At 35.8% G+C, this 25,314-nt stretch overlaps 4 protein-coding genes across 5 annotated transcripts; 1 reads left to right on the top strand and 3 right to left on the bottom strand.

Annotated features, from left to right (window-relative positions):
- Positions 1–70: 70 nt before the first annotated feature.
- LOC132598849 (fructose-1,6-bisphosphatase, chloroplastic) lies at positions 71–3,149 on the bottom strand. Its single transcript, XM_060311966.1, has 3 exons — positions 2,691–3,149; positions 1,013–1,409; positions 71–705 (listed from the first exon to the last, which is right to left on the bottom strand). The coding sequence occupies exons 1-3, from the start codon at positions 3,132–3,134 to the stop codon at positions 305–307; spliced, it is 1,242 nt and encodes a 413-aa protein (XP_060167949.1). The 5' UTR covers positions 3,135–3,149; the 3' UTR covers positions 71–304.
- Positions 3,150–6,649: 3,500 nt separating this feature from the next.
- Positions 6,650–11,409, bottom strand: LOC132598848 (uncharacterized). The gene is made up of 2 exons (XM_060311965.1): positions 11,179–11,409; positions 6,650–8,005 (listed from the first exon to the last, which is right to left on the bottom strand). Exon 2 carries the CDS (start codon positions 7,630–7,632, stop codon positions 6,754–6,756), a length of 879 nt encoding a protein of 292 aa, XP_060167948.1. The 5' UTR covers positions 7,633–8,005; positions 11,179–11,409; the 3' UTR covers positions 6,650–6,753.
- A 1,986-nt stretch (positions 11,410–13,395) lies between these two features.
- LOC132598846 (nicotinamidase 1-like) lies at positions 13,396–15,364 on the top strand. The gene is made up of 5 exons (XM_060311964.1): positions 13,396–13,661; positions 13,769–13,952; positions 14,436–14,569; positions 14,697–14,882; positions 14,972–15,364. The coding sequence occupies exons 1-5, from the start codon at positions 13,521–13,523 to the stop codon at positions 15,062–15,064; spliced, it is 738 nt and encodes a 245-aa protein (XP_060167947.1). The 5' UTR covers positions 13,396–13,520; the 3' UTR covers positions 15,065–15,364.
- A 363-nt stretch (positions 15,365–15,727) lies between these two features.
- Positions 15,728–23,942, bottom strand: LOC132598845 (protein EXECUTER 1, chloroplastic). 2 transcript variants are annotated; one of them, XM_060311963.1, is made up of 12 exons: positions 23,393–23,942; positions 22,844–22,960; positions 21,679–21,744; positions 20,910–21,016; positions 19,579–19,660; positions 18,190–18,888; positions 17,990–18,113; positions 17,659–17,828; positions 17,190–17,264; positions 16,941–17,033; positions 16,690–16,832; positions 15,728–16,126 (listed from the first exon to the last, which is right to left on the bottom strand). In XM_060311963.1, exons 1-11 carry the CDS (start codon positions 23,765–23,767, stop codon positions 16,740–16,742), a joined length of 2,001 nt encoding a protein of 666 aa, XP_060167946.1. In that variant the 5' UTR covers positions 23,768–23,942; the 3' UTR covers positions 15,728–16,126; positions 16,690–16,739. The 2 variants fall into 2 exon arrangements, with proteins under 2 accessions (XP_060167946.1, XP_060167945.1); XM_060311962.1 differs by having other exon boundaries at positions 16,686–16,832; positions 23,393–23,941.
- Between the last annotated feature and the right edge of the window lie 1,372 nt (positions 23,943–25,314).

Raw genomic sequence — 25,314 nt, 5'->3', positions numbered from 1 at the left:
TGTCAGTCATGACAATAAACTCAAAGTCCCCTGTTAAGCATATGATACACTTTCAAATGAAGACAGCCAATTAATTAAAACAAAATTTACAGTAAACTTCTTGAAAAGTTTAAGGTGCTCCAAAGATACATGAAGTTCATCATGTGACAACTGTCAAGACTAGTCAAAGAAATCACACGTTTACTCTAGTGAACAGCATATTTACTAAGCTAAGAACTGCCTCAGGTAAAAATTTACATGTAAAGGAGAGATGAGCTGAAAAATCTAAGGATAAGTCCGAAATGCGTAAAAGAGGACCAAGGCATTAAACATCGTAACCAGGGTTTACTTTCTGCTGAACATCCCCATAGCTCTGTAATTCTTCTATATCCTCAGGACTACCCAAAAACAGAGGAAGTCTTTGGTGTAGCTTGACAGGCTGAATAGATAAAATTCTGTGTTTACCATCTGAACCACTACCTCCAGCCTTTTCAGCTAAGAAACTCAGGGGATTGGCTTCATAAACAAGACGAAGGTGGTCCCTTGGATTCATTGCCACCCCACCATATAAAAGAGTCCGATGAAAATCAGCCACAAGAGAACATATATAGCGGGCTGAGTACTTCTTAGGATGCTTCCCCTTCCCTTGTCTTATGGTGTCAATATACTGTCTTAAACCTTCAGGCCAGTCGAAATACCGAGCATCATTAACTGAATAAATTTGCCCTGCCATAAGTTGGTAATGATGTAATTATCAGTTCAGAATATAATAGAGATAATTATAGTCCAATGCCTTCGGTGATCTAATTTACAAGATAGCGGAAATGTATATGTTTTGTACATTAAGTATAAATATACATATAATATACGTACTATATACACGGAATATACATATGATATAAACTGTCAGTGTATAGATTTTATATATTCTGGCTAGCGCCAGTAATTAATTTTGGCCTACGGGCCAAAAATGAAAAAATCCCTATTCAATGTAAAATGGATATGGAGGAAGAAAATTAGGAAATAGCAATACCTCGAGGAGGAATGCTGATGTTAGGATGTGTCATGAGGAAATCTCCGGTTGTATGATCCAATGTAAATGCATGCGTTCCAGAACCAAAACTGGCACAGAGTATTGTGGCTGACGAATAGAGAACATAAGCTGCAGCAACAAGCTTTGCTCCGCTCTGAAGGCAGTTTACCAAAGCCTTTTCGTCCACTGGCAGATGATCAATCTCCACAAGACGTTTGTAAATCCCAAATATCGTCCCTGTAGGTATTGAGGCATCAATATTTCTGGAACCATCTAAAGGATCCATGACTACCACAAACGGGCCATCATCAGTTATCCACACAGGACCCTCGTCTTCTTCTGAGGCCATTACAGCAACTTTTCCCGAATTTCTAAGAGACGACAATATAATCTCATTCTGAACAAAATACACACACACAAAAAAAAAAAAAAAAAAACACAGAAAGGGAAAAGCTTTAGAAGATGAGACTATTCTTGGTTGCATAAAGAGTAGGGAAGACAGAAGGACCAGAGGTCTCAAACGAAATTGTGGATTGGGAATTAGAAATTCTACAGCTCTTATTTCAGTACAATCTCTACTTCCTAATTCATTAATAGAAGATTCCACAAACAGAAGAAAAAACATACAACAGAAAAAGGAGAAAAAATCAGAACTACATGCAACCTATTGCCAGTAAGTGAAATCTATGTTACTTGGACTCTTCACTTTAGGTGCCGCACCCGTGTCGACATGACATGGGTGTGGGATCCGTACCCGATCTAGTCAACGGATTTTGGATACTTTGACCAAAATCGACGTAGAAATTCTGGACAGATTCAATGATTTCTTTAATCAAAACTAAAGCTAAGGTGAAATTGAAGAAAATGAAATACCTTGTATATGAAAATTTCTATGTCACTCTGTTTCCTTTTATCTCCTTCGGGGATTCTCCTCTTGATCAATATTTTTTCCTCAAGTTTTCCACATAATATTCCATAATTTAGGTTTTACAACTCTATTTTTAGATATTTGATTTTTTTTAGCCGAATCCCCGCACCCGTATCCATAACTGGATCCGTATCCCCGAATCTTAAAATTTAGATCATGAAGGATCCAACATCTAGATCCGCACCCGTATCGGACACCCACACCCGAGTCCGAGTAACTTAGAGTGAAATAACATCAATCAATCAATAACTTCTCAATCCCAAACTAGTCGCCGTCAAGCTATATGAAATTCTCTATCCATTCCACCAATGGCGGATCAGAAATTTATATAAGGTGATTTGAAAAAGACAAAAAAAAATTGTAATTTGAACATATGATGTAAAGCAATTTTTGAACCTCTTTACCACTATACTTGAATTTTTCTTCATGTCAAGGGGATTCAACACCTTGCATAGAACCAAAAAAGATCATTTTACTCTATTCTCACAGTGTAATTTTCCTACGAAGGGGGACACTACTCAGTTCCGCTATTATTTTTCCACTCTATTGGGTCTCTATACATTGCACTATGTCAGGTCTATTTCATTCCAATACAAAATACTTTATCTTTTCTAAGGAAAGACTCAGATTCTTTAAAACTACTGTATATTATTTCATATAATAAAATCCCATAGACAAAAATTTACAGAAAAGAAACATCAAGGTTATATGGTGACAATCAAAGAACCGAAATAAAGAAAGGTTACACACCGAGACAATATCAAGAGGCTTAGGCTTATCTCTATCAGAATCACTCCCAATATTTCCAACACCAACATTCTTGGTAAGGCTAGAATTAAAAGGAGAAGCAACAAGAGCTGCAATTTTCTTGCAGGCATATTCTAAGTGACCAAACAACACTACCAAATCATCACCCACGTCAACCCCTCCTTTACCCATGTACTCCATCAGTGTACAAAATCCATTGTTTAAAGAATCTACTGAAGTTTTTTTACTGGCAATTGCAATCGGTGAATTAGCCCTCAAGTTAAATGGAGTAGAAGTCATGTTTTCAGTAAGGAAAGGTACAAGATTGTATTTTTGAGGGAAAATTGAAGGATTTGGTGAGGAAAGTTGGGTTCTTGGGGGAAAATTTAGGGAAGAAATGGTTGATGATAGCATCTCTATGCTTTGTGGCAGATAATAGCAGCTCATTCATATATGACTATTTAAGCAACTCTTCTGGTATAGAATAAACATAATTGTCTTCTTTTTTCTTTTTCTTTTTATTTTTATTTTTATCACTTCTATTTTCGTTTTTGTTCCTTTTTTTTTAGGTAAAAATTGATTTGCTTTTTCTTCTGACTCAAGGATCAAAAACACAACATGCGAATTAAAATTATGAGATAAAATCAGTGTTTGGACATGCATTTCATCTTAAAATTTTAAAAAATTTAAATATAAAATTTAACCCATAAATTTATGTTTTATAAAAAAAATCATAAGTTGATATATATTTTTAACAATTACTCTCACCAATCATTTTCCAATCTTTATTTATGTCTATCATGTGGTATGGTATTATGGATCTTAATAGAGAAAAGACATAATTTAATCCCTGAACTTGGCACGAAAACTCACTTTAGCAATTAAACTTAAGTTGTATTTATATACTCCCTTAACAACTTTCATTTCAATTATTTTTCACCCTAAAAAAAATACCACTCTCACAATGTGAGGTGTATTACACTCGCGCCATGTCATTGCCACGTCATTGCCATGTCAAAAATTACCAAAACTCCATTTTTTGTTTTTCTTTTATTATTTTTTCTCTTTCTCTTACTTCTTCTCCTCCCTTTTCTCTTTCTTATTCTTTCTCCTCATCCTCACTCTACTTTTAGCAACCACTGCGCCGCTGCCACCGTCACCGTTGCCACCGCCGCCACCGCCGCCGCCACTGCAAAAAAAAATCATTATTATTATCAGTCCAAATTAGACGAACTGCCCTTAAAAAAAATCATCACCATCATCTTTAACCCACACCCACCACCACCATCATCTCCCCACCAAATTTCATCCAATTCCCTCTCAAATTAGTCCCACTTACACTCAAATTCGTCCAAATTGATTATTTTGGTTGTTATTATTGGCCATTATGCCCTTAAAAGAGAAAAAAATCACCACCACCATCTTTAACCCACACCCACACCCACAACCACCACCATCATCTCCCCCAATAAATTTCATCTAACTCCTTCTCAAATTAGTCCCACTTACACTTAAATTAGTCCAAATTGGTTGTTTGGTTGTTATTATTGGCCATTATTAGTATTATTATTAGCAAACTCATTTCTTCCATAACCATTATTCCATAACTTTATTTTTGAAAGAAAACAAAAATCAAAATCAAGAAACCAAAAAATGGTGAAAATGAAAAGAAAAGAATGATGAGAATATAGAGAGAGAAAGAGGGATTTGTGAAGAAGAAGAAGAAGGTGGAAGGTGGTGGGGGCGGGGCTGTTGCGTTGGGGGGGGGGGTTGTGAAAAAGATGGTGGGCGGGGCTGTGGAGTGGGAAGAAGATGGTGGGTGGGGCTGTGGAGTGGGAGGGGGATTGTAAAGAAGATAGTTTTTATTTTTATTTTATTTTTTAATTTATAATAGTATATATGAGCGGGTCCACTTTTTTGTTTTTTCACTCTCTTAATTTTTTTTGTTTTTTGGCACGTCAACATTTGAAGTTGTATTTAATTAAGATGAAAGTTGTTAAGAGGGGTATACAAATACAACTTAAGTTTAGTTCCTAAAGCGAATTTTCGTGCCAAGTTCGGGGTGAAATGATGTCTTTTCTCATCTTAACATGTCTATCATGTGGTCTTCGTTTGTTCTTTATTTATGGTCTCGTATTATGGATCTTAATGGAGTTATTTTTGTAAACTCATCCTAAAAGAATGATATATATTTTTCTTATTCAGAGAGAGGTAATAATTTTTTATTATCCACCAATATTCGGTATCCTTTTTTGAGGACTAATCAAAATTGGCGCCGAAAATTTTGATTTTGAAGATAATATTTTTTTGTTATGGTTCTTTATATGTTTTTAAATATAATTTTTTTATTTTAATTAATTTCAAATTTGTACATTTTAATTCAAGATATTTAAGGAATTGATTTTCGAATTCACATAATTTTTTTTTGATGTTTGGCCTTATACTTTAGACCCAATCATTCGTTCTGGGCATAACAGCATTGAATTAATTCCCAATCCATAAGGTTGTTATTACTGATAAGAGACTCAAAATTTGGGTTTTCTGATTGTTTGAACTTACAAATTCACATGTTGTTCTGTCTTTTACTGTCTTGCAGTAATCCTCTTAACAGTCTTAAGAATTTAAGATAATACAGTAGACAATTAGAATGATACAAAAAGATTTCTTTTTTCAGAAAAGAAATCAATTTAAATATGTTAATCGTCTTAAAAGAATGATTTTACATGAATCAAACGGTCATAATTTGTTGTAATGCTATACTAATCGACTGGACAATGTCACACCAGACAGCAAGAGGTAGTAATATTAGGTTAGGAATGAAATTAATTATGTTTTCGACCATATATTCATACTCTTCAAATCTCCACTGAAACATAAAAATGTTTAGTTAAAGAAAATATACAGATCACAGACAAAGTTATAGAAATATCATAGTATTATAATTTAACAATCCTAAATTTTACTTAGTTTCTACTAAATCATGCTCTTGTCGATGAGTCCAGTGGGGAGGATATGGATCATGTCTCTAACACCGAACGCTGATCTTTTTGATTAGTGTGCTTTTGGATTCTAATTCTGCTATGTTTAAATGAGTATGTATATTATGCTTAAGGGTTTGAATGTAGTTTTAATTTGAATTAGAAGTACTTTTAAGTTTAAGATGTTTAAGTGTTTGAATGTTGTTTATGATATTTAAGTGTGTGAATGTAGTTTATGATGTTTAAGTGTTTGAATTTGATTGTTTATAAGTGTTTGAATGGACAATATTTAAGTGTTCAAGTGTTTGAACATTGTTTATGGTTGTTGTGTTGCATTGTTGATGAATTTGATTATTTAAAAATTGGCAGGTGGGCTGCCAAAAGAAGGCAATTGCTGGAAATTGTACAATTTCGACCACATGAGGTCGAAATTGCACCCAAAAAAATACACATGGTCGAAATTTAGCAATATTGTTGCCAAATTTCGACCATATATAGTCGAAAATCTGGGCCAATTTACAATTTCTTTTAATATTTAAATATAAATAATGTTTTAGACCTGTAGTCGAAAAAGTTAAATATAATTTAATATAAAAATAATTTTTTTGATCACATGTGGTCGAAAACAGTTTTTTTTTTTGGACCAAACATAGTGTTGAGACCTATGTTCTTTTTGGCAGTCACTTATACTAATGAAACAGAGTTCTATGATTATCCTTCCAAGGGATGTACTTCAGTGCAGAGCATACAATGATACAAAAATATGATAAATTTGGTGCGCTAGCTAGTATCACTAGCCGAATGATCAAGGTGGTTATCTGCGTACTGGAGGACTAACTTGCTTAGATTGACTACTAAAGAAGTTAAATGCATGAATACCCCATGAATAGGCTGTCCAAAACATTTCATAATAGTTTGTATGGTTTTCTAGTTTGAACTGTGTCACTGTCACCAAGTTGTTAGTTGATTCCCCAACTAAAGTACTTGTAAGAGAAAATCCAAAAGTTGAATGACTTTATTAATACAAAAAATAAGTTAAAGTAACTTTACTAAATAATTCCACATAGTTGAGTGACCGTTTGAGAAATTTATTTGTAATTACTGGCAAGTCTCTCTGCATCTTGAAAAGGGCAATATTTATTAGAACAGATGTTGTTTGTCGTCTCCATGTGGGGAAGTGGAACAAGGCTCTCCTTGTGATAGATGATTGACGAGTAGTAGTAGAAGTGACAGTCAATATCAACTGGAAAATCTTTAATTTGATTGGTGCGGGCATCGTACAAACCCATTCTTACTGGTGCGCCGTCCATTCTAGCGAAAACCACTTCACCATTAAACCAAAAACCCATCGGATGCAGGTTGAAACATGTTTCGAATGTGTATTGCTTAACCCAACTTTCTGAAGCACCTCCATAGTCATTGAGAGCCCAAACTTGAGATGACAGATAACCTGTCCAAGAATATGATGTACCAAAAATAGCTAGTGTATTTTCATTCAATAGTGCGAGCTTCCGGTGGTACCGTTTATACTCCCCTGGTTTTTCATCATTAAATGGTGTAGATATCTCTCGAAATTTGTCCTCGACCATATCAAAGGCAATTACAATATTCGGTCCTCCTCCGATTTTATGCCCTAACCAATGAATAGTTTCGTTTGCATTCAAACAACGCCCATATTGGGTGATCTTATACGGAAAATCCGTCTCCATTATCTTTGCGGGGATACTAAGACCATCATCATTCCACGTGGTGATTTTAATAGACGCTGTATTGTTAAGAGTAGATAATGACCCTAACCAACTTGTCTCGTTGGTGCTGGGAAGGAAGGTGAAACCTGTAGTATATCGCAATAAAGGCGCGTAACATTCTTTATGCCTGATTCTCCAATGCCATGGAAAATCCTGAACTCCCTTGTAGCAATGTTCCACACCACCGCTGATAGAGGGCACGATCCCTGTGAAAAGCATACCATCCCTCTACAAACGGCTGCCACATAAATGTTAGATCTTTTAGGAAGAGTAGGAGGAGGTAAAAGTAAATCGGTAATAATTCCATCTTCGGACACTGAGACGCTGTTATATGATCTTATCCCACTGTCATCGTCACTTTCGTAGAAACATATTAAGCTGTTGCGCTTGGCTCAATCCTGATGCATGTTGCTGAAGCGGCGGGAGAGGATTAAGTCACGCCAGGACCAACATACGCTTTTAAAACGCAAAAGCGACTTGACAGGTAATGCTAAGAGAATAGCCATTACAGAGTCTGCTGGAACAATAACTTTGCTACATCGGTTCATGGCTTCAAATATATTTTCAAAACTATCCTTCTCTTGTCTATCCCCTGCATTAGAGTTGAATTAATTTACCTAGAAATAAAACCAACCCCACCCCAATCCATCAAATCTTATTTTAGTCGACTGCTATTAATTAATGAAATCAATATGCACAAAAAATTTAAAGGATCAAATGATTAAAGAAATGGTAAAGACTTGCAAGATGCAATGCTTCTTATAAACTTATTTTCCGCCCACAGTCCCCATCTCAAATGGCAAGCTTGGATCAATGGTAAGCAAGTAGTTAAAAAGAATCTTTAGCACAAGCCTTGAATCAAAATACAAAAATTACTTGGACACTGAAAACATAATCTAGTAAATACATTACAAGGAGTTTATATGTAAAATATCACAGCCTTTTCCCCCTCGAGTCATCAATCACCTAAGAATCTAAAGATGTTAGGTATACACATATGAAATCGATCATATTAACCCTTACGGCCCTTACAAAGACAAGAGTTTAAGATCATCTTAATTACAAAATAATAATCTTTTCTTTTGTACGAGGACACCAGGACATGGTGCACCACAAATGTACAGTTTGGGCATTAGAGTTTGTAGATTGTACCTACGAAGATTATAGACATGCATGTTCCTCAATCTGGTCGATTACAGGTTGTTAACTCTGTTTTATTCTCAGTACATAACTTTTGGGGTTCTCCTTCCCCAAAGTATCGTGAAAGCTGTGGATAAAAAGTGTAGAGAGTATATTTGGGGTGCTTTTGAAGCGAAAAAGAAGATAGCACTTGTTTCATGGGATCAGGTATGTATGCCTAAGAAGTATGGTGGGTTTCATGGGATCAGGTATGTATGCCTAAGAAGTATGGTGGGCTGAAAGTTAAAAGTTGCAGGTTATGGAATTTAGCCTCAATAGGGAAATTAATTTGGACCTTAGCTGAAAAAAAGGATGTTTTATGGGTCAAATGGGTCCATGGGGTGTATATGAAAACTACTGACTTCTGGTCTCACATCCCAGCTTCTGATTGTAGCTGGTATTGGAAGAGGCTCCATAAAATGAAGCTCACAATGGTAAACTGGTATGCTGGTGGTAGATATTTATTGACATCTAATGGGAGATACAGTGTTACTGCCAGTTACATTGCATTACTTGGGAACAAACAAATCATGGATGTTGCTCACCTCATATGGAGTCCTATCATATTGCCTAAACATAGCGTGATCTTATGGCTTGCAGTGCAACATAGACTCTTAACTAAGGATAGACTACTGAAACTTGGATTTCAATGTGATGTGGCGAATTGTTGTATGTGTGATGATGGAGTCATGGAGTCTGCTACTCATTTATTTGTTAATTGCTCTTGGAGCATAGCAGTTTGGGATGAACTCAGTCGCTGGTTGGGGCATAGTCTTGGGCTGAATGATGTCAGGATATCTCTAGTATAGATTAAAGGAAAGCATTGGAAAAAGTTCCAGAAAGAGGTGGTTGCTGCAGCAGTTGGAGCTTGTTTATACTATACGTGGATCGCAAGGAATGACAAAATCTTTAAACAACACAATGTACAGGTAGATACCACAGTTCAACAATCAAAAACGATATCAAAGAAAGAGTGGAAGCATTTAGCAATACAAAATGGGCAAGGAGATGCAAGGGATTTATACAGAGAATTTGTACTTAGAGAGTTTCTGCAGATTTTTGTTTTCTAGGAGTACTATAGCACTTTAGGTTGTTTTGTTGGTAGCTGGTGTTTTTTTTTTCCTGCTTGAGGCCCATCTGTGTATGAGGTGCTCTTTGTGTGTAAAGGATTGAGTTGGTTGGTATGGTAATATTCACATACATGTTACCAAAAAAAAAAATAGCAGAGAAGTATAATTCAAATGTATGATATGGATTCTAAACTAGGATCTAGCAGTGAGAGGCCTTCCAGACTAAGATCTAACTCGCTTATCACTTTCACCATCACTCAGTTATTGAGATTGCAGTTAGAAAGAAATACAAATAATGAAGATAACTGAAAGGATATACGTTGTCTCTTTGAACACTATGATGTTAACATCTCTTTGTTAAGATGGATCAAACCACCACTTCTTTTTGTAAAATTAATAGTGATGGTTCAATATGCATGCATTAGTGGAGTATGTGTACATATACACTCTCTTTACCACTCTGTCAAGACAAGTTAAAGGCCTTTTAAATCTGGATAGATGACCGGGCTTACTACTTAGATGCTTTCAGCAGTTATCCGCTCCGCACTTGGCTACACAGCGTTTACCGTGAGCACGATAACTGGTACACCAGAGGTGCGTCCTGTTACCTGGATTTCAGGTCAAGAAGAGAAGGGCAAGTGTGTTGGTCTTTGAACTGTAAACACTTATCCAGCACTATTTATACCAAACCAGTGCAATTTATCATAGTTTAGTGACTTAATAAAGTGAAAATATATATCTACAGTAATTACCATAGTTAAGTGATAGTTATATACAGTGGCGGACCTAGTAAGAGCCCAAGGGATCCGAACCCCCTTCGGCGAAAAATTGCACTGTATATACAAGGTGAAAATTATTTTTTATGTATATATAGTAGAAGTTGAACCCCCTTAGCTTCTTCATTTATGGCTTCTTTATATTTTTGAACCCCCTTGGCATAAATCCTGGCTCCGCCACTGGTTATATATGTATGTTCCAATACATATCATGCATTCATTGATTTGGTATAAACATCCAACGGAGGTAATTAAGTTTTTATCCGTCTTTGAACCACTTTGAACTATCAGCTTTATTGCCACTAATGTTTTGTATTTTTGGTGGTTAACACTACATTGTATTAGACCAAAATGACCTATAACCTGATTTGCAGGTTATCGTCTTGTTCAAGAAGGTATCCCTCCTTCTTCATAGTGCTTTGCGCAACAACAGAGAAATAAAAACGTGACTCGGAACTTTAACCAAAAAAAAGAATCAGGTCATAGTAGTGCTATGTACATAATAACTAACAAAACTGAAATAATAGAACAAGACTAATGCAGGATAAAAGAGAAAAGAAAAGGTCACAGCAAAACCTGAAGGGACCAAGCATATTCCAAAAAAAAATTAACCATTCGATATTTAGTACCCACTGTCCCGACTAATTATGTGTTTGTGCCACATAAGGAATTTCACAAATTCAAGACATCTAAACTCTATCACGTCACTTGGTGATTATTCCAACAAAAAAATAACTTACGTGAGTTGAAAACTGGGCTGCATATTCCAGCAGTCGTGCTCATGGCTTTGATTCTGTTCTTTTGGTCCTCAATGTCGTACCGTTACAACATTAATTCAAGAGTGCAATTAGAAAGCCCTATTAAGGAACTTTTTATCTTCTATCAGGATTCCTTTTACCTTCCAATATTAGATCTCTATTTGACTATTTACCATTTCTTCTAATTAATATTCCCTCTTTCGAAAATAATTGAGGTTTTGAGGCTTTTTCTTTGATCCAAAATAAGTGAGTTGTTCAAAGTCCAAGAGTTCATTAATTAAATCCTCTCAAAGTTACCCTTCTTTTAGATAGTTCTAAATCTCAACACTCACTATTTTAATCTTTAAAGTTTAGGTAAAGACATAGGGTAATTTTGTAAAATGTCTAGTTAACTAATGTCATTAGTAGATTTCTTAAGGGGTGTGTCACATTCCAAAAATTCAATTATATTGGAATGGAGGAAGTAATAATTCTTCCACCTATTTTTTCGAAAGTAAATAAAATGCTACTCCTACAGCCCCATATTAGTTACTACTATCACTTTAGCTCAAAAATGTTATCCTAATAATTATCACTTTAGAAATTCAAAACAAAAATTGATTTATATTTCCAACTATAGTTCTCTAGATGGAAGAAAACCTAAATTAGAAAGAAAGAAAAAAAAGTACTACCTAGTAACGTATATGGTTATTTGTTGTCCTTAATGGTAAAAAAAATACAAGTCATTTTCATAAGGTATTTAATAGTCTTTTTTTTCTTTTAAAGAGAAGCAATTAGCTCAATTGTTATTCAAATCGTTAATGAGTACATCATGAATCAAAGATGGGAATGTTCAATCCACTCCATAGCATCACACAAAGAGCCTACAAAACCCTAGCTAACATGTGAGCACGCTGATTCAATGACCGTTCAACAAAAAACAAATATATAGATGTAAGTCACACATGAGCACTTTACAATCTTCACAATAATATCAAAATAAGAATTGTCGCTCTCAAGTTTTTCCAATGCTTGCTTGACATTAATAAAAAGGGTATCCAAATTTACTCGTCTAACACATTCAACAATGTTTTATAAATTTACCATCGCTTCACTATCAAAATGCGGATATCATATTGTTGGTAACGAGGCTCGAATTTGCCCTTGAATTTAATGGAGCTCCAACTATATATACCGGCTAGCTTTGAAACCAATTAAATGTTGACATAATGGAAATCTCTGTGTCAAATATTTCAGGAAAAGGTTTAACCCATTTACTTTTGATTATGTTTTAGGAGCCGTTTGGAAATTCTTTGAAATCATGATATGAGATTAGTGATTTGAAATCATGATTATTTGAAGTTGAAGTTTTGTTTGAACATGCAGTTTGAATTTCTTAAATTGTATTTTTTCTCATAGACATAAAAATCTCACAAGTTGTGAAAATCATCAAAACTTTCTCAATTCTTATACAATCTTACCAAATGAGCAAATCATAGTTCATAACAAAATTAATGCGCTACTAGAAGACTTTTCTATAAAATACAACATCAAGTGATCGTACTTTAGTTCAATAAAAAGATATATTGAACATGAGTTGTATAAGTAAATGCTATTGGTAAATGGATGACAAGAGTAAATTTGTTATAAATATACTACCAACTTGCATATCTCTTAATATTTGATATAAATGGTAGGTATTTACAACTATCAACTTATGGGTCTTTAATTTTTATAAGCCAAAAAAAAAAATAAGTTAGACTACCCCAACTTATTTTTTTTTAGCTTATAAGCTGTTTGCGGCTTAGAGACATAAGCCCATCTAAACAGACTCTTAATTATGTCGATCTTATATACTTCTTTTGTTCCAATTTATATTTCGATATTTTTGACTTTCAAGAATCAAATAAATTTTTCTTTGAACTTAATTTATTTATGTCTTTTGAATATTTTGAGTTATAATTTTTTTTGTAGTTTTCAGAAAACTTAAATATTTTCTGTAGGGTCAAATTCACGTTTAAAATTTAAGAAGTTTAACTACATAGACAATCATTTCGCTCTGTCCGTATTCATTTCATAACAATATTGAACATATTCGACGTGGACACGTGTCAATGGATGAATGAGTTGAAATATATTCATTTAGATATTCCCTTAAATGCAAAAGCAGAACTTATCCTTAAAAAATTAAGTCGGCTTATAGGGGAATAGTTAGTCTACTTGAATAAAGTATCAGCATAGTCGTGGGACATGGTGATTGGACTAGTCACAGAAAATCAATTAGTGCTCTAATAAATATCAGCCTATCACCATTTCATACCATAAGAAAATTGGCAGGAAGAAAGATGGTACTAAAAGCAGTAGACATCTTGAAGAATGAAATTCCCATAGAGGAGGAATCAGTGGTCATCACTGAAGATGTTAAGGCTGGTCTTGTTCTTGTGGACATCATCAATGGATTTTGCACTGTTGGTGCTGGAAATCTGGTACATAAACTTAGTTCTCTATTTTACCCCTCATGTCTCTTGTTTTAGCTAGCTACTTAATCACACAATTATTGATTTAATTAATTGGATTTTCTTGTAAATTATAGGCACCAAGAGAACCAAACAGGCAGATCACTGAAATGATAGATGAATCAGCAAGGCTTGCTAGAGTGTTCTGTGACAAGAATTTGCCAGTTCTTGCCTTTCTTGATTCACACCATCCTGATAAACTTGAACACCCTTATCCTTCTCACTGCATCACTGGCACTGACGAATCCAACTTGGTTCCTGGTACTTTCTGAATACTTGCTTGGAATTAAATTTCTTTTTTTAGGAGAGCCTTTGATTGTTTTTGAATTTTGGACTTATGTAGTGTTGAGTAGAGTTGCAACTTCAATTCCAATAGGAAATACCGGACTAGCATAGTGCTCCCTGTCCAATATGTTAGTTGCTCCAAACTGATCTAGCAAAATAAGATGTAGAAAAGTTCATGCCCAAAAAATACTACAATTTGCAATAACTTTCATCTTAAAGTATATACATGCCTATATTAGCAAAATTAATGGTAAACCTCTTGTGCAATTGACTCACTGATGATTCAGAGTGATTGAATAGTTTGATCCAGGGGGAGGATAAGTTTTTATTTTGTGCGCCGTCTTACCAAATAGCAGGAACAATGTTCATATGCATGTGCATTTGGCACAACTTTTTTACTGAATTGTTAGATTGTTAACCATATCTTAAGATAAAGAAATTGATTGATGAACTTCACAGCACTTAGATGGATGGAGAAAGAACCAAATGTGACAATCAGGCGCAAAGATTGCTATGATGGTTATATTGGCTCTTTCGAGGAGGATGGCTCTAATGTATTTGTCGATTGGGTGAAGAACAACAAAATTCAAATTGTATGCACACTCTCTTGATTCTTCAAGACTCTGAATATATTCCTACTGGATAGTCATTACAAGTCCATATCACATATTCATGTTCATATGGTTAAAGAATATCGACTGACTTTTTATTTGGATTAAGTTGTTGGTGGTAGGGGTATGCACAGACATTTGTGTCCTGGACTTCGTTTGCTCTACATTATCAGCTAAGAACCACGGTTTCCTCAATCCTTTGGAGGAAGTAGTAGTTTACTCCCAGGCATGTGCCACCTTCGATTTTCCTGCCTCCATGGCAAGGAACACCAAAGATATCTCTCCACATCCTCAGGTAATTTACAACAAGTCAAAAAATTTGCTGTTATCCTGATTAACTAACTCAGTTTTTCGATTGATCGATTTAATGTTTGAGCCATGCAGGAGCTAATGCATCATGTGGGACTTTATATGGCCAAGGGAAGGGGTGCGAAAATAGCTAGAGAAGTTTCCTTCAACAGCTTCGAGAAACCATAATATATTGCAATCATTTCTTTGGCCTCTGATGATATTGAAAAGGCTGCAGTTTAAGTAAACATGCAGCAGATGCTGATGGTTTGTGTGCTACGGTGGTTTACTTAAAATCACCATATTACTATAATTTGATATGCATGTATGTAGATCTGAAAATAATAAGTCTGGATGCGCTCTTCCTGGTAGATCAACTCAAGAATACCAAGTATAACATGTACTCTGTCTAATTACGGATGCACGTTATGCGTATTGTATGCTGTGCCCATGAATTGCCTTAATGAAATAGTAACGGCTTGAGACAAATTTCATGTAGATTTAACGACGCATCATTGCCAGAAAGTTTGTTGATCTTACTGGACTTCATATTGAACAAAACCATTGCAGACTAGAACATTGAACGGAAACTTCGTGTCTGTGTCTGAAGTTTCAGACTAGTGCGAGATCTGGTAATTTCTAGTACTTTTTGTAATCAATTGGTGCCATTATCTGCCTGTGTTTGTCAGCGAGGCATAATTATTCATTTCCTCGTGATACAAGCCACAAAAGTATCCAGCTGATCGCAAGAACATTCTTTCTACCGGAAAAAAGAAAAAAAAAAACAATTCCTATCCAAAGTGCATGAGATCATAAAAGCTACAGTTCAGCAGATAATTCAAGAGCCAAAGATCATGGCAACAGAACACAAGACATTTGCCATTATATCTTCAGATTCTACTAGATAAAATAATTTTTTGAAGCTTTTAGAGGTGATAGCGACAAAACAGTACACAATGTCCACCAGAGGGGAGAAAAAGAATAATACAAAAAGAGCTGAAAAGAATAATAACATAAGGGCATATGTACAACTAAGTGCCCAAGAAATCGCTGGTAGGCCTGAACATTTGGTATACCAGAGAAAATTTGGGGACTATCAACTCAAAAATTGCTGTTACTTCCATACAATGTGAAATTCTAAATGCTGGCCAGTAAAACAGTCAGTTGCCCAGGACTTCATATTCAACTGAAATCTTGAGTCTTCTCTTTAGCTCAAACTGACAAGTTTCGTGGTAATAGATATCACATTGACTGCAAAGGAACAGAGAAGCAAGCATCTTATCAGATTAGAGATCAGTGAGATAGGATTAATCATAGAAGTAACAGCTACGTAATTTATCAGCCCCTCCTTTTCCATGTAACAAAAATGGGAAGACACATACTCCTTGATGCAGGACACCGGTGTCCAATGTGGTGTCATATTTTCCAAATCTTTTATTTATATTTAGAAAAGGGATAAGGATAAGATGCTGGACAGGGGTGCATGAATACAGAAGACGAGTATGAAATTAAGGTTGTATCTATACAATACTTGAATGCTTGAAGAGAATGTTAAATAAATGATATTTGACGAATCCAACATTTTTTTTATAACTTAAATGTGAACTATCTGATAAATATTAGGAAAAAAAAAAATACATATCTCTGTTAAAGTAATCCAAGATCTCCTCGTTTTTTGAACTGCAACGATATACTTCTTGCATGTCTGTAGCAATAGCTACAGCATCCAATTTTTTTTTTTAAACAACGAGATTCATGTGTGTGTTAAATTAGAGCCAATTTGAGAAGTACTAAGTGTGAAAGAGCATACCTACAAAGAACTGAATCAGGAACAAACAGCCACAAATTGTATGTACAGAGATGTTCACTCGTGCAGCCTAAGCCGATGGAAGAACACTAAGAAATGATATTCAGGGTCCCAGTAGACAAAACCCACAACAGGCCCTCCTTTAATGTACTGCATAATTCAACAGGGGAAATAAATAAGTTGAGAAAAATGAAATTTAGGTTATAAAGAGACAACAAATCAGAAGACAAAGGGCGCCATTCTATAGAGAGCTCAAACCTTTCCATCTAGGATAACCAGTTCACCATCAACCCATCTGGGATTCCGAAAACCAGGCTCTGCCAGCCTTCCTTGTCCCTTGTATCGAGCAATCTGCATTGGCAATAGAGATAACATGAGCCTATGTGAGAGAGAATCCGACACATCATAAAATCCAGAGCTGTGGAACTTATGCACCAAAAAGAAAGATGGGCAAAACAAATAATAGCAAAAAATATTAGAAAATCTAAAATATCTCGAATCACTTACCACACCAAATTCTTCTGGAATAATCCCTTTATGTGGAAGTTGATATTTTTTTCCAATTCTTGCACGGAATGCTATCTGGAATTAGAAAGAACGGCATTAATGGTCGCACACCACTCCATCGCACTCTCCCCCTCTATTTAGAATAGCAAGGCAAGAAAAGTTTCTACAAGTACACATACTCAGATGCACAAATGCAGGATATTAGATACTGTAGATTTTCACCCTTCATTGCTGAAAGGATTAGCAAAATACCTATTCGACTTAGGCATAGAAATCACGTATACTTTTATTTCCAGCTTATCCATTCTTTCCCTAGTCTCTACCAGTCAGATACAGAGATCTCTACACTCCAACCAGAATGAACATCTCAGACATCCTAATTTATTTAAGAAGTAAAAAAGCGCAAGTCTACCCCCAGCAGATCTGCAGGTTAGATTATATGAGCAACTTTTGGATTCAATGAAGTTACCTGACCAGCTGGGACATAAGAATCTCCAGTTAATTTTACAGCTTCAACATACTCGTAAAACTCTAAACGTGACAACTCCTTAGGGCTACCGTCTTCTTTCCACTGACCAAATCTTCGCCTAAGGTGGATGACTTCCGAAGTGTGGAGACCATGAGCACCAATATATAATCCTGATAAAAATCGTAAATGACTGACGACTTAAAAATAAGAGTGGGTCGAAAAACAATGATGATGCACTAGTTGAACAAGCATATGTTTACTAGAAAAAGGAGAATCAGCAATCTAGACAGCAAGAGAACAAAAGGAGAGAAACATATTGAAGATTGATCACCATTTAGTGGGTCCCGAGATGCTGAAACCTCAATGCGGTTAAAGGTGGTTGACTTTGACAATGGCTGACGATTCCGTGCCTGAGTAAGAGTGAGGCTGATCAATTCCCCCATATCTTTAAGGACCTGCATGTTTCAGGAAAACTATCAAGAGAAGAATATAAACTAAGCAATTTGAGTGACAAGATAAAAGAGTTCTGACCTTCATAGGTATTTTCCCCTTGCTAATGTACTTAGCGAGATCAACCATCACATTATCCAAGCTACGTTGACCGTGGAGCCTAGACTTTTTATTTGGGGGAGATTGTCCACTGCCAGAGGAATTGCTTCTGTTCTCATCTTCCTCTATACTGAAAGTAAATGACAGGTGACCCTTATTCTCTAGCCTCGCCGGTACTTGAAGCAGGTCTTTATGCTGTGCACCACTCGAAGTGTTCTGCATAAGACCACCAACAACCACCCTAACCGCAATTTGGCTCTGCTCTTCACCATCACTAACCCCGTTGTCTGTATCCAAATCAATCACATTCTGCTCTCCATCTCTTTCCACCTTAATTTCATCTTCATCGTCCACACTGTCTAAATCATAGTCCTTTTCTTCATCTTCCTCATCCATTATTTGCTCAATGACCTTTGATATTAGATCTCTATCTACCTTCCCTGGAGCTGTCACTTTTAAAACCTTGACCTGTACCCCTGGAATCATGTCTCTCAACGCATTCTGAAAGCCAAAATCATCATCCTTATCTTCACTATCTTCCTCAGCATCTGAGATTTTATCAAACATATCACTTTTGTTTTCAGAGGGACTAAGAATGTCCAAGTTACTGGAAGCGCCAGGTAGCTTTGAAGAAGTAATAGGTAAATCTTGCTGAACTGGCTTTCTCTTCAAGTAAACCGCCTGAAATCATTTGGATCACGAAGAGGCTTTAGTTATTATCTAAACGAAAGGACTTTTATTGTAGAGAGTGGACTAAAACCATCTTTAATTAAATTCGTATCTTCATATTTTCGCATGCTTACAAAAAGTGCATAGATGAGGACATTCTGTTTCAGGAAAACAGAAAGGAGGTGCAATTTTTTTTTTCAGTTCTATTTATCAAGTGCAACATCTTCAACATTAGAAAAATCTTGCAAGCTGCCAGACCATTCATGACCTTTGCAAAGGCAGTCCTACATATAAGGAATAGTTCACATCCTCTCTTCCCAGGACCACATCAACATCATCATGTCTGAACAATAATATTCTATAGTGGCATTCATGTCTATTACTAATCTTGCATCACGCTTCATCCATAAATTGCAACATGCTGTCAGCTAAAAAAGAAAAGAACTACACCTCAATGTCCTGTTAAAATAGTTGAGGTGAGCTATATGAATCCTCAATGTCTATTTTGAGCTATTTGGGCTTCACCCGAGCTCACTATTATTAATGTTTGATCACAATTTGAATATTTAACTCTAATCCTTTGATCATAATGTCCCATCTTGAGAGACCAACAGGTCCTGAACCGAGACACTCAGTATCTAGACACAGCGTCTGTGGAAACTGTCAACAAGTCAAAAGAAAGTACGTGAACTAGAAAGATACCTGTTGCCTGTATTCGCCTTTATTATCCACTGTAAGAAATATTTCAAAGAGAGGGGCACCTTCCACAGCCGAAACAAGCTGGCTGTCAGTAGAACACATGAACCCAGTAAACAACATACCCCAAAGGCAATCAAGGCTCTTATTCACTTTTACTTCATAAGGAAATACAATTAATAACAGCAAAAATGCCCCACACTAGCTGTTGTTACTAGCTAGCACATAAAGCACAACACAAAAGGCAACCACACCCTGCAAGACTCAGTTCGGAAATGCTCAACACTTAAGACTAGCTTTAACGTCAAAATAGCACCAATTAGGATATAAACCGCAGAGATTATACACACAACCTGGAAGAAAGCCGAGAAGACAGATTCACATATCATCTTTAGTACATTGTACAATGGGCCAAAATATTTGGTGCACGTTGCGATTTCCAGGATACAGTGACTTACAATGGAATCAATTCAGCCACCACTACTTTTATATGGCAAGGCATAAGGATAAACAGAAGTTCCAGGGTTGGGGAACTATGTCAGGTCGTGATTTTGGTCAAACTGGGAAGAAAAATGATAGGTGTTTGAGGATGAACAAGAAGCTGTTCATAGAGGGAAAGTAGTTGTCTTAAAGAGCCTCTTCTTTCATTGGTGTAAGAAAGAGTTGATGGAAGGACCTGCAGATTTTCAGTTTCTAGACTTCCTTTCGTTTAACTGAGGTAAGATCCTACTTATCATTTGTGGCTTGTTTCAATTTTTTATTTATTTTTTATTTATTTATTTGAAATGGTAAAGGTTTTATTAATAATAGTACCAAGATGGTACAAAAAGTACAAGCCACTAGAAAGATAAGCCAGAAACGATTTACATCAGGTGTTCTCCTACTACCTGCCAGCTAAATATTACAAAAAGTCCATATATTTGTCTATATTTCCTATAGAATTACTGTTACACCATAAGAAAAGATTATATAGACACTTGTCTTTAATTCTAGCAATATGGCTTTACTTTTCTTTTGTACTTACAAATCATCTTCCCGTTTATTTTATATAGAACTTCTTATTTACTGACCCCCCCCCCCCCCACACACACACACACCACCACACGCACAATTAAAAAAAAAACGAAACAAAAAAAGGACCTATAAGCAATGTTCACAGGCCTTGCCCATTTTCTATAGATGATATCATGTGCTAATCCCAGGGGGGAAAAAGCAGAGAGATGAGCGAATACTGGTGCGCAGACCCCTTTCTTCTATATTTTTAAGAAAGAGATTTTACAAGTTCAATCTGCTAATAGCAAACTCAAACAAAACCGCACAGAAACCTAGAAGTGTACCGTGGACTGTAACTTCTGGCCACATATCTTCCATGCTCAGCACTTATACGAATAATGCGGCCATATGGATCATTAACATCTTCTGAAATTCCAGCCCACCATCCAACCTACATAAACATAACAAAGAATGTTACGTACTAGAAATACCAATGTGCCACAACATATATGAAATTAGTTACATGCTCTCAATAAACTTTGCTAGCAAACTCAACATCGATAGTGAGGTAGCCAAAGGAAAGTTGGGGTAGAAAATAGTCAAAATACTAGAGAGAGAGACTGCTTGTTGAAAATAACGAAGTATATAGAGGACGTCCTCATATGAATGAATAACCCAAATGCGTAGAGCACATGAAAACATTGTAGAAAGAGACCGAAAACAGCTTTTTGTAGCAAACAAAACAGCTACAATGTTACGTACTAGAAATACCAATGTGCCACAACATATATGAAATTAGTTACATGCTCTCAATAAACTTTGCTAGCAAACTCAATATCCATAGTGAGGTAGCCAAAGGAAAGTTGGGGTAGAAAATAGTCAAAATACTAGAGACAGACTGCTTGTTGAAAAGAACGAAGTATATAGAGGACGTCCTCATATGAATGAATAACCCAAATGCGTAGAGCACATGAAAACATTGTAGAAAGAGACCAAAAACAGCTTTTTGTAGCAAACAAAACAGCTACATATGACCATACCCACAATAAAATGCTGAAAGCAAGCAATTGCAAGTACAAGACACCAAAACTCAGTATCCTGCAACTAACTCACCAATCCTGTACCAGCATAATCACGCATAAATATTGCGTCCCTGTAGCGCTCTTCTTCTACGGCTTTCTGCAGTTGACTCCAGAAGGTGAGCATCAATAAGCAGTGGAAGAAATCAATAAAATATTGTAAGATGAACAAGAAGACAAACAAGAACAAGAAGATCATGGGGCACAGAAGGACCTTTCAATAAAAACTGAAGACTCAAACCCGAAACTTACATTTGACTGTTTGAGTGAACAATGAATGACTCAACTTTCAATTATTAATTCTAAATTCTCATCATTTAGTAAAAATTAAGAAGTCCTACTTCCTCTCTTTATGTTTAAATGAAATTCAACTCTGCGGATTCCTAAATCTCAAATGTCTATCGTTAGCTATACCTCGAGTGCTATGCTGCATTACAATTTCAAGTATGTGATGTCCAAAGGTCAAGATAAAGAAAGTAAATTTTATTTTTTTAGATGAGGTAATAAATTTCATTGCAAGATAAGAAAGCTACATAGACATATTAAGTTAGAAAATAAGAGACCACAGTCCATACCACCGTTTAATGATGAGGCTTGACACAATGGATGATCTTCCTTTTAAGTAACCAAAGCATCTAACACCCAGTCACGTGTTCAACCCAATTTTAAGGTCTAACTTAAGTTAAACTAATAACCTCTGACTAAACAATTGAAAAGGCAAAGGAAAACACACACACACACATTCTATATGTTGCAGTGCTGTCAAAGGCATGCTTAAGCCCTGAAGCGAGGCTCAAAACATGTTGAGCGACTTCGCCTCGCTTTATGTGCGCTTCAGTGTCATCATCAAGGCTCTAAGACATACTTTTCCCTTGCCAATGAGCCTCTCTTGAAGAGGTTACACTAGATAATTGATATTTCACTTTATCGTATTATTTTGAAATTTCTTTGTCCATATATTTGTTATTCATGCTTATTATTACTAGACTTGACTAAACATATATAAATTTGTATTTTTGCACCATTGCGCCTTTTTTCATTAAAGCCCACACTTTATTTGCGCTTTGCGCTTAAAGCCCCAACTGACCAAAGAGCTTTTTTGCGCTTTTGATAACACTGATGTGTTATGCATATATATTTTCATAAGGCAAAGGAAGATGATATCACTGATCGTTCCAAAATAGCAGTAGGAATCTTACATTTACATGAGACATCACTCTTCCAACAATGTCCTTAGTAGCTGAAGCCGCAATGGCCACCTTGAGTCTAGCAGCATCTTCATAATCTTCTCTACTAACAGCATGAGTCAACTGTGACTGGTGAAATAACAGTTCCATTAAATTAGTAACAATAAGAGAATACTATGATATAGCATAAATGTTTATGTTTGTGATCTAGTATAGCCTCTTGTAGCGTGTCCAAACAAGTCAAGAAGAAGATAATATGGCAGGATGTTACAAGCTAAGCAAAACCTGACCAAATTACCAAGAACCCTATCTGAGATGACATTCACCTGAGGGACCATTTTAGATTCACAAAGGACTTCCAATGGCACTTTCAACTATTCCCTATGAGTAATCAATCAGTCAACCCATCCATTATCCATCAATCTACACCTTAATCAGTTGGGTTTGGGTTCATGAATTATTATTTTCTTAAGGAAAATTAGTGTAGACATATGCCGTGCCTAGTCAAACAAAGACACTTAAATTGGGACGGAGGGAGTAACATGCAAAATAAGATAGTACCTTTAAAACAGAAACCAAACGTTCTTCCTCTTCAACCTCAGTGAAATGCGTTTTCCATCTCTCCCAATCCCATTCTTCAACATCAACACTTATTTCATTACTATCCCTCTCAGCAATCCCCACTCTTTTTGAGCCATTCACATAATCATCTAACTTCTTCATAGCATTCTTAAGAGCATCCTGAAACGCCACGTCCCATCTCCAAGAAGAAGATGGATCACCGTTACCGTTACGGCAACGGCAACAGAAAGTGGAACCGGAAACCCTAGAGGTAGAAAGAGATGAGCGCTTCAATGGGGATGTGAATTTAGGGTTTGAGAAGTTGAATTTGAGAGGGTTTACATCAAATGTTGGTGGTGGAGCAATCGATGCCATGACAACCTTGTTTCTCAATTCTTGATATAATCAAGAAGAAGACTTAAATATGGATTGATATAGAAGAAGAAGAAGAAGAATGAAGATGGAAAAATAAGAAATGGTAAAGAAAGAAAAAACATGGGGATAAGGATGTTGATTTTTGTTGACGTAGGACAAAGCCAATTGCAAGAATCCACACTACTGCCACCCACCCCCTATACCTTAACAACAACACCAAAAACCCAATGAAATTTCATCACGTGGAGTCTGGGGAGGATAGAGTGTAAGCAGATCTTACTCCTATCAAGATAAGTTAAGACGCGCAAGAATCCACGCTACTGCCACCCCACCCCCCTATACCTTAACAAGGTTCTGAATTTCTTTTTGCCTTTTTAATAAATTAATAATGTTTCTTTGTTAGTTCAAGAAACATTGTGGTGGCTGTCGCTTTTTCTTCATATATCTAAATTGTGAAATTTTAACTATATATAGTCATGTTTTGTCGTCCGTCCACCATTAAAAAAAAGTCTTAATATATATATATATATTAGTAGATGGTCCACTGAAAACAGTTTTTCTATAACAAAAGTAGAGATGAAAATAGTCTTTCCACAACAAAGGTAGACATAAAGTTTGTATACATCCTACCCTTCCTAAACCTCATTTATGAGATTACATTGAGTATTTATTGTTATTGTTGTTGATATATCCAGAAAGCAATACATACGTACTTTATGTTCAAACCATACTGCTTTTTCATCGTTATGTCATCATAATTCAGGACAATTAGCATAAGCTATGATTAAATTCTCACTTTAACATATCAAATTATAGTTTAAAACGGGATGTAGGCGTCTTTACTTAGGTTTCTTAGAAAATAAAATAGAACAACGTCTAGACGTTCCCACCAAGAGCTATACTGCCTATTCTAGTCACTCCAAGTTTTCCTTTCTTATTAGTAAGTCATATGTTCATTAGTATGCATGGAGTGTTGTTACCGATCTACTGTAACATGATAGCAAGCGTACGCACTAATATGTTTAACACCCTTCATAAAAAATTCATCTTCATGTAGTTGCTGAATTCTTAATCCTTCAACTACTAAAATATTCTGGGTATTTTATTTCACCATCAATAATATGAACCATTATATGAAGTCAAATGAATATTTCAGACATGAATGAAGAATTTCTGAACACATTTTTTGCAGCATAAAACTGAAACTTTTGAGCACAACAATTTCAAGAATCCCATGCCAATCTCAATCTGAACCAATCAACACATTAAAAATTGAATCTTTTGGGACCCATTACACCAAACAAAATTTCAACAACCCCACCCTTATCTTTAACTAAAACTTAACCAGAATAAACACCACCCCACCCCATTAAGTGTAGAAATCTGCTCCTTTAAAGAACATAGCAGCAGCAACTGCTTTGCTTTCATCAAATGTGGCATCTTTGGAGTAGCAATTTTCAGCAAAGAAACAACATTAGTTGGCCCAAAGTGGCACCAGCATCTTAAAGCCATATGTTGCAGCAACCAGCAACCAAGTAGCAATACTA

Source organism: Lycium barbarum, chromosome 6 (genome assembly GCF_019175385.1).
Source record: "Lycium barbarum isolate Lr01 chromosome 6, ASM1917538v2, whole genome shotgun sequence".
NCBI lineage: Eukaryota > Viridiplantae > Streptophyta > Magnoliopsida > Solanales > Solanaceae > Lycium > Lycium barbarum.
The sequence above is the reverse complement of the archived record's forward strand: the minus strand, read 5'-3'. Positions and strand labels throughout refer to the sequence as shown.

What these genes read in the sequence shown, in the direction of transcription:
- LOC132598848 (XM_060311965.1), bottom strand. Translation starts at nt 7,632, where the DNA reads ATGCTTTTCACAGGGATCGTGCCCTCTATCAGCGGTGGTGTGGAACAT.
- LOC132598845 (XM_060311963.1), bottom strand. Translation starts at nt 23,767, where the DNA reads ATGGCATCGATTGCTCCACCACCAACATTTGATGTAAACCCTCTCAAA. An exon ending in AAGGCGAATACAGGCAACAG is followed by an intron (nt 18,889 to 19,578) that starts GTATCTTTCTAG and finishes AAATGATTTCAG; the next exon opens with GCGGTTTACTTGAAGAGAAA. An exon ending in CTTATGTCCCAGCTGGTCAG is followed by an intron (nt 17,265 to 17,658) that starts GTAACTTCATTG and finishes TTCTAATTCCAG; the next exon opens with ATAGCATTCCGTGCAAGAAT.
- LOC132598849 (XM_060311966.1), bottom strand. Translation starts at nt 3,134, where the DNA reads ATGAGCTGCTATTATCTGCCACAAAGCATAGAGATGCTATCATCAACC. An exon ending in AGCCTCTTGATATTGTCTCG is followed by an intron (nt 1,410 to 2,690) that starts GTGTGTAACCTT and finishes TATTTTGTTCAG; the next exon opens with AATGAGATTATATTGTCGTC. An exon ending in CATCAGCATTCCTCCTCGAG is followed by an intron (nt 706 to 1,012) that starts GTATTGCTATTT and finishes AACTTATGGCAG; the next exon opens with GGCAAATTTATTCAGTTAAT.
- LOC132598846 (XM_060311964.1), top strand. Translation starts at nt 13,521, where the DNA reads ATGGTACTAAAAGCAGTAGACATCTTGAAGAATGAAATTCCCATAGAG. An exon ending in CTGTTGGTGCTGGAAATCTG is followed by an intron (nt 13,662 to 13,768) that starts GTACATAAACTT and finishes TGTAAATTATAG; the next exon opens with GCACCAAGAGAACCAAACAG. An exon ending in ATATCTCTCCACATCCTCAG is followed by an intron (nt 14,883 to 14,971) that starts GTAATTTACAAC and finishes TGAGCCATGCAG; the next exon opens with GAGCTAATGCATCATGTGGG.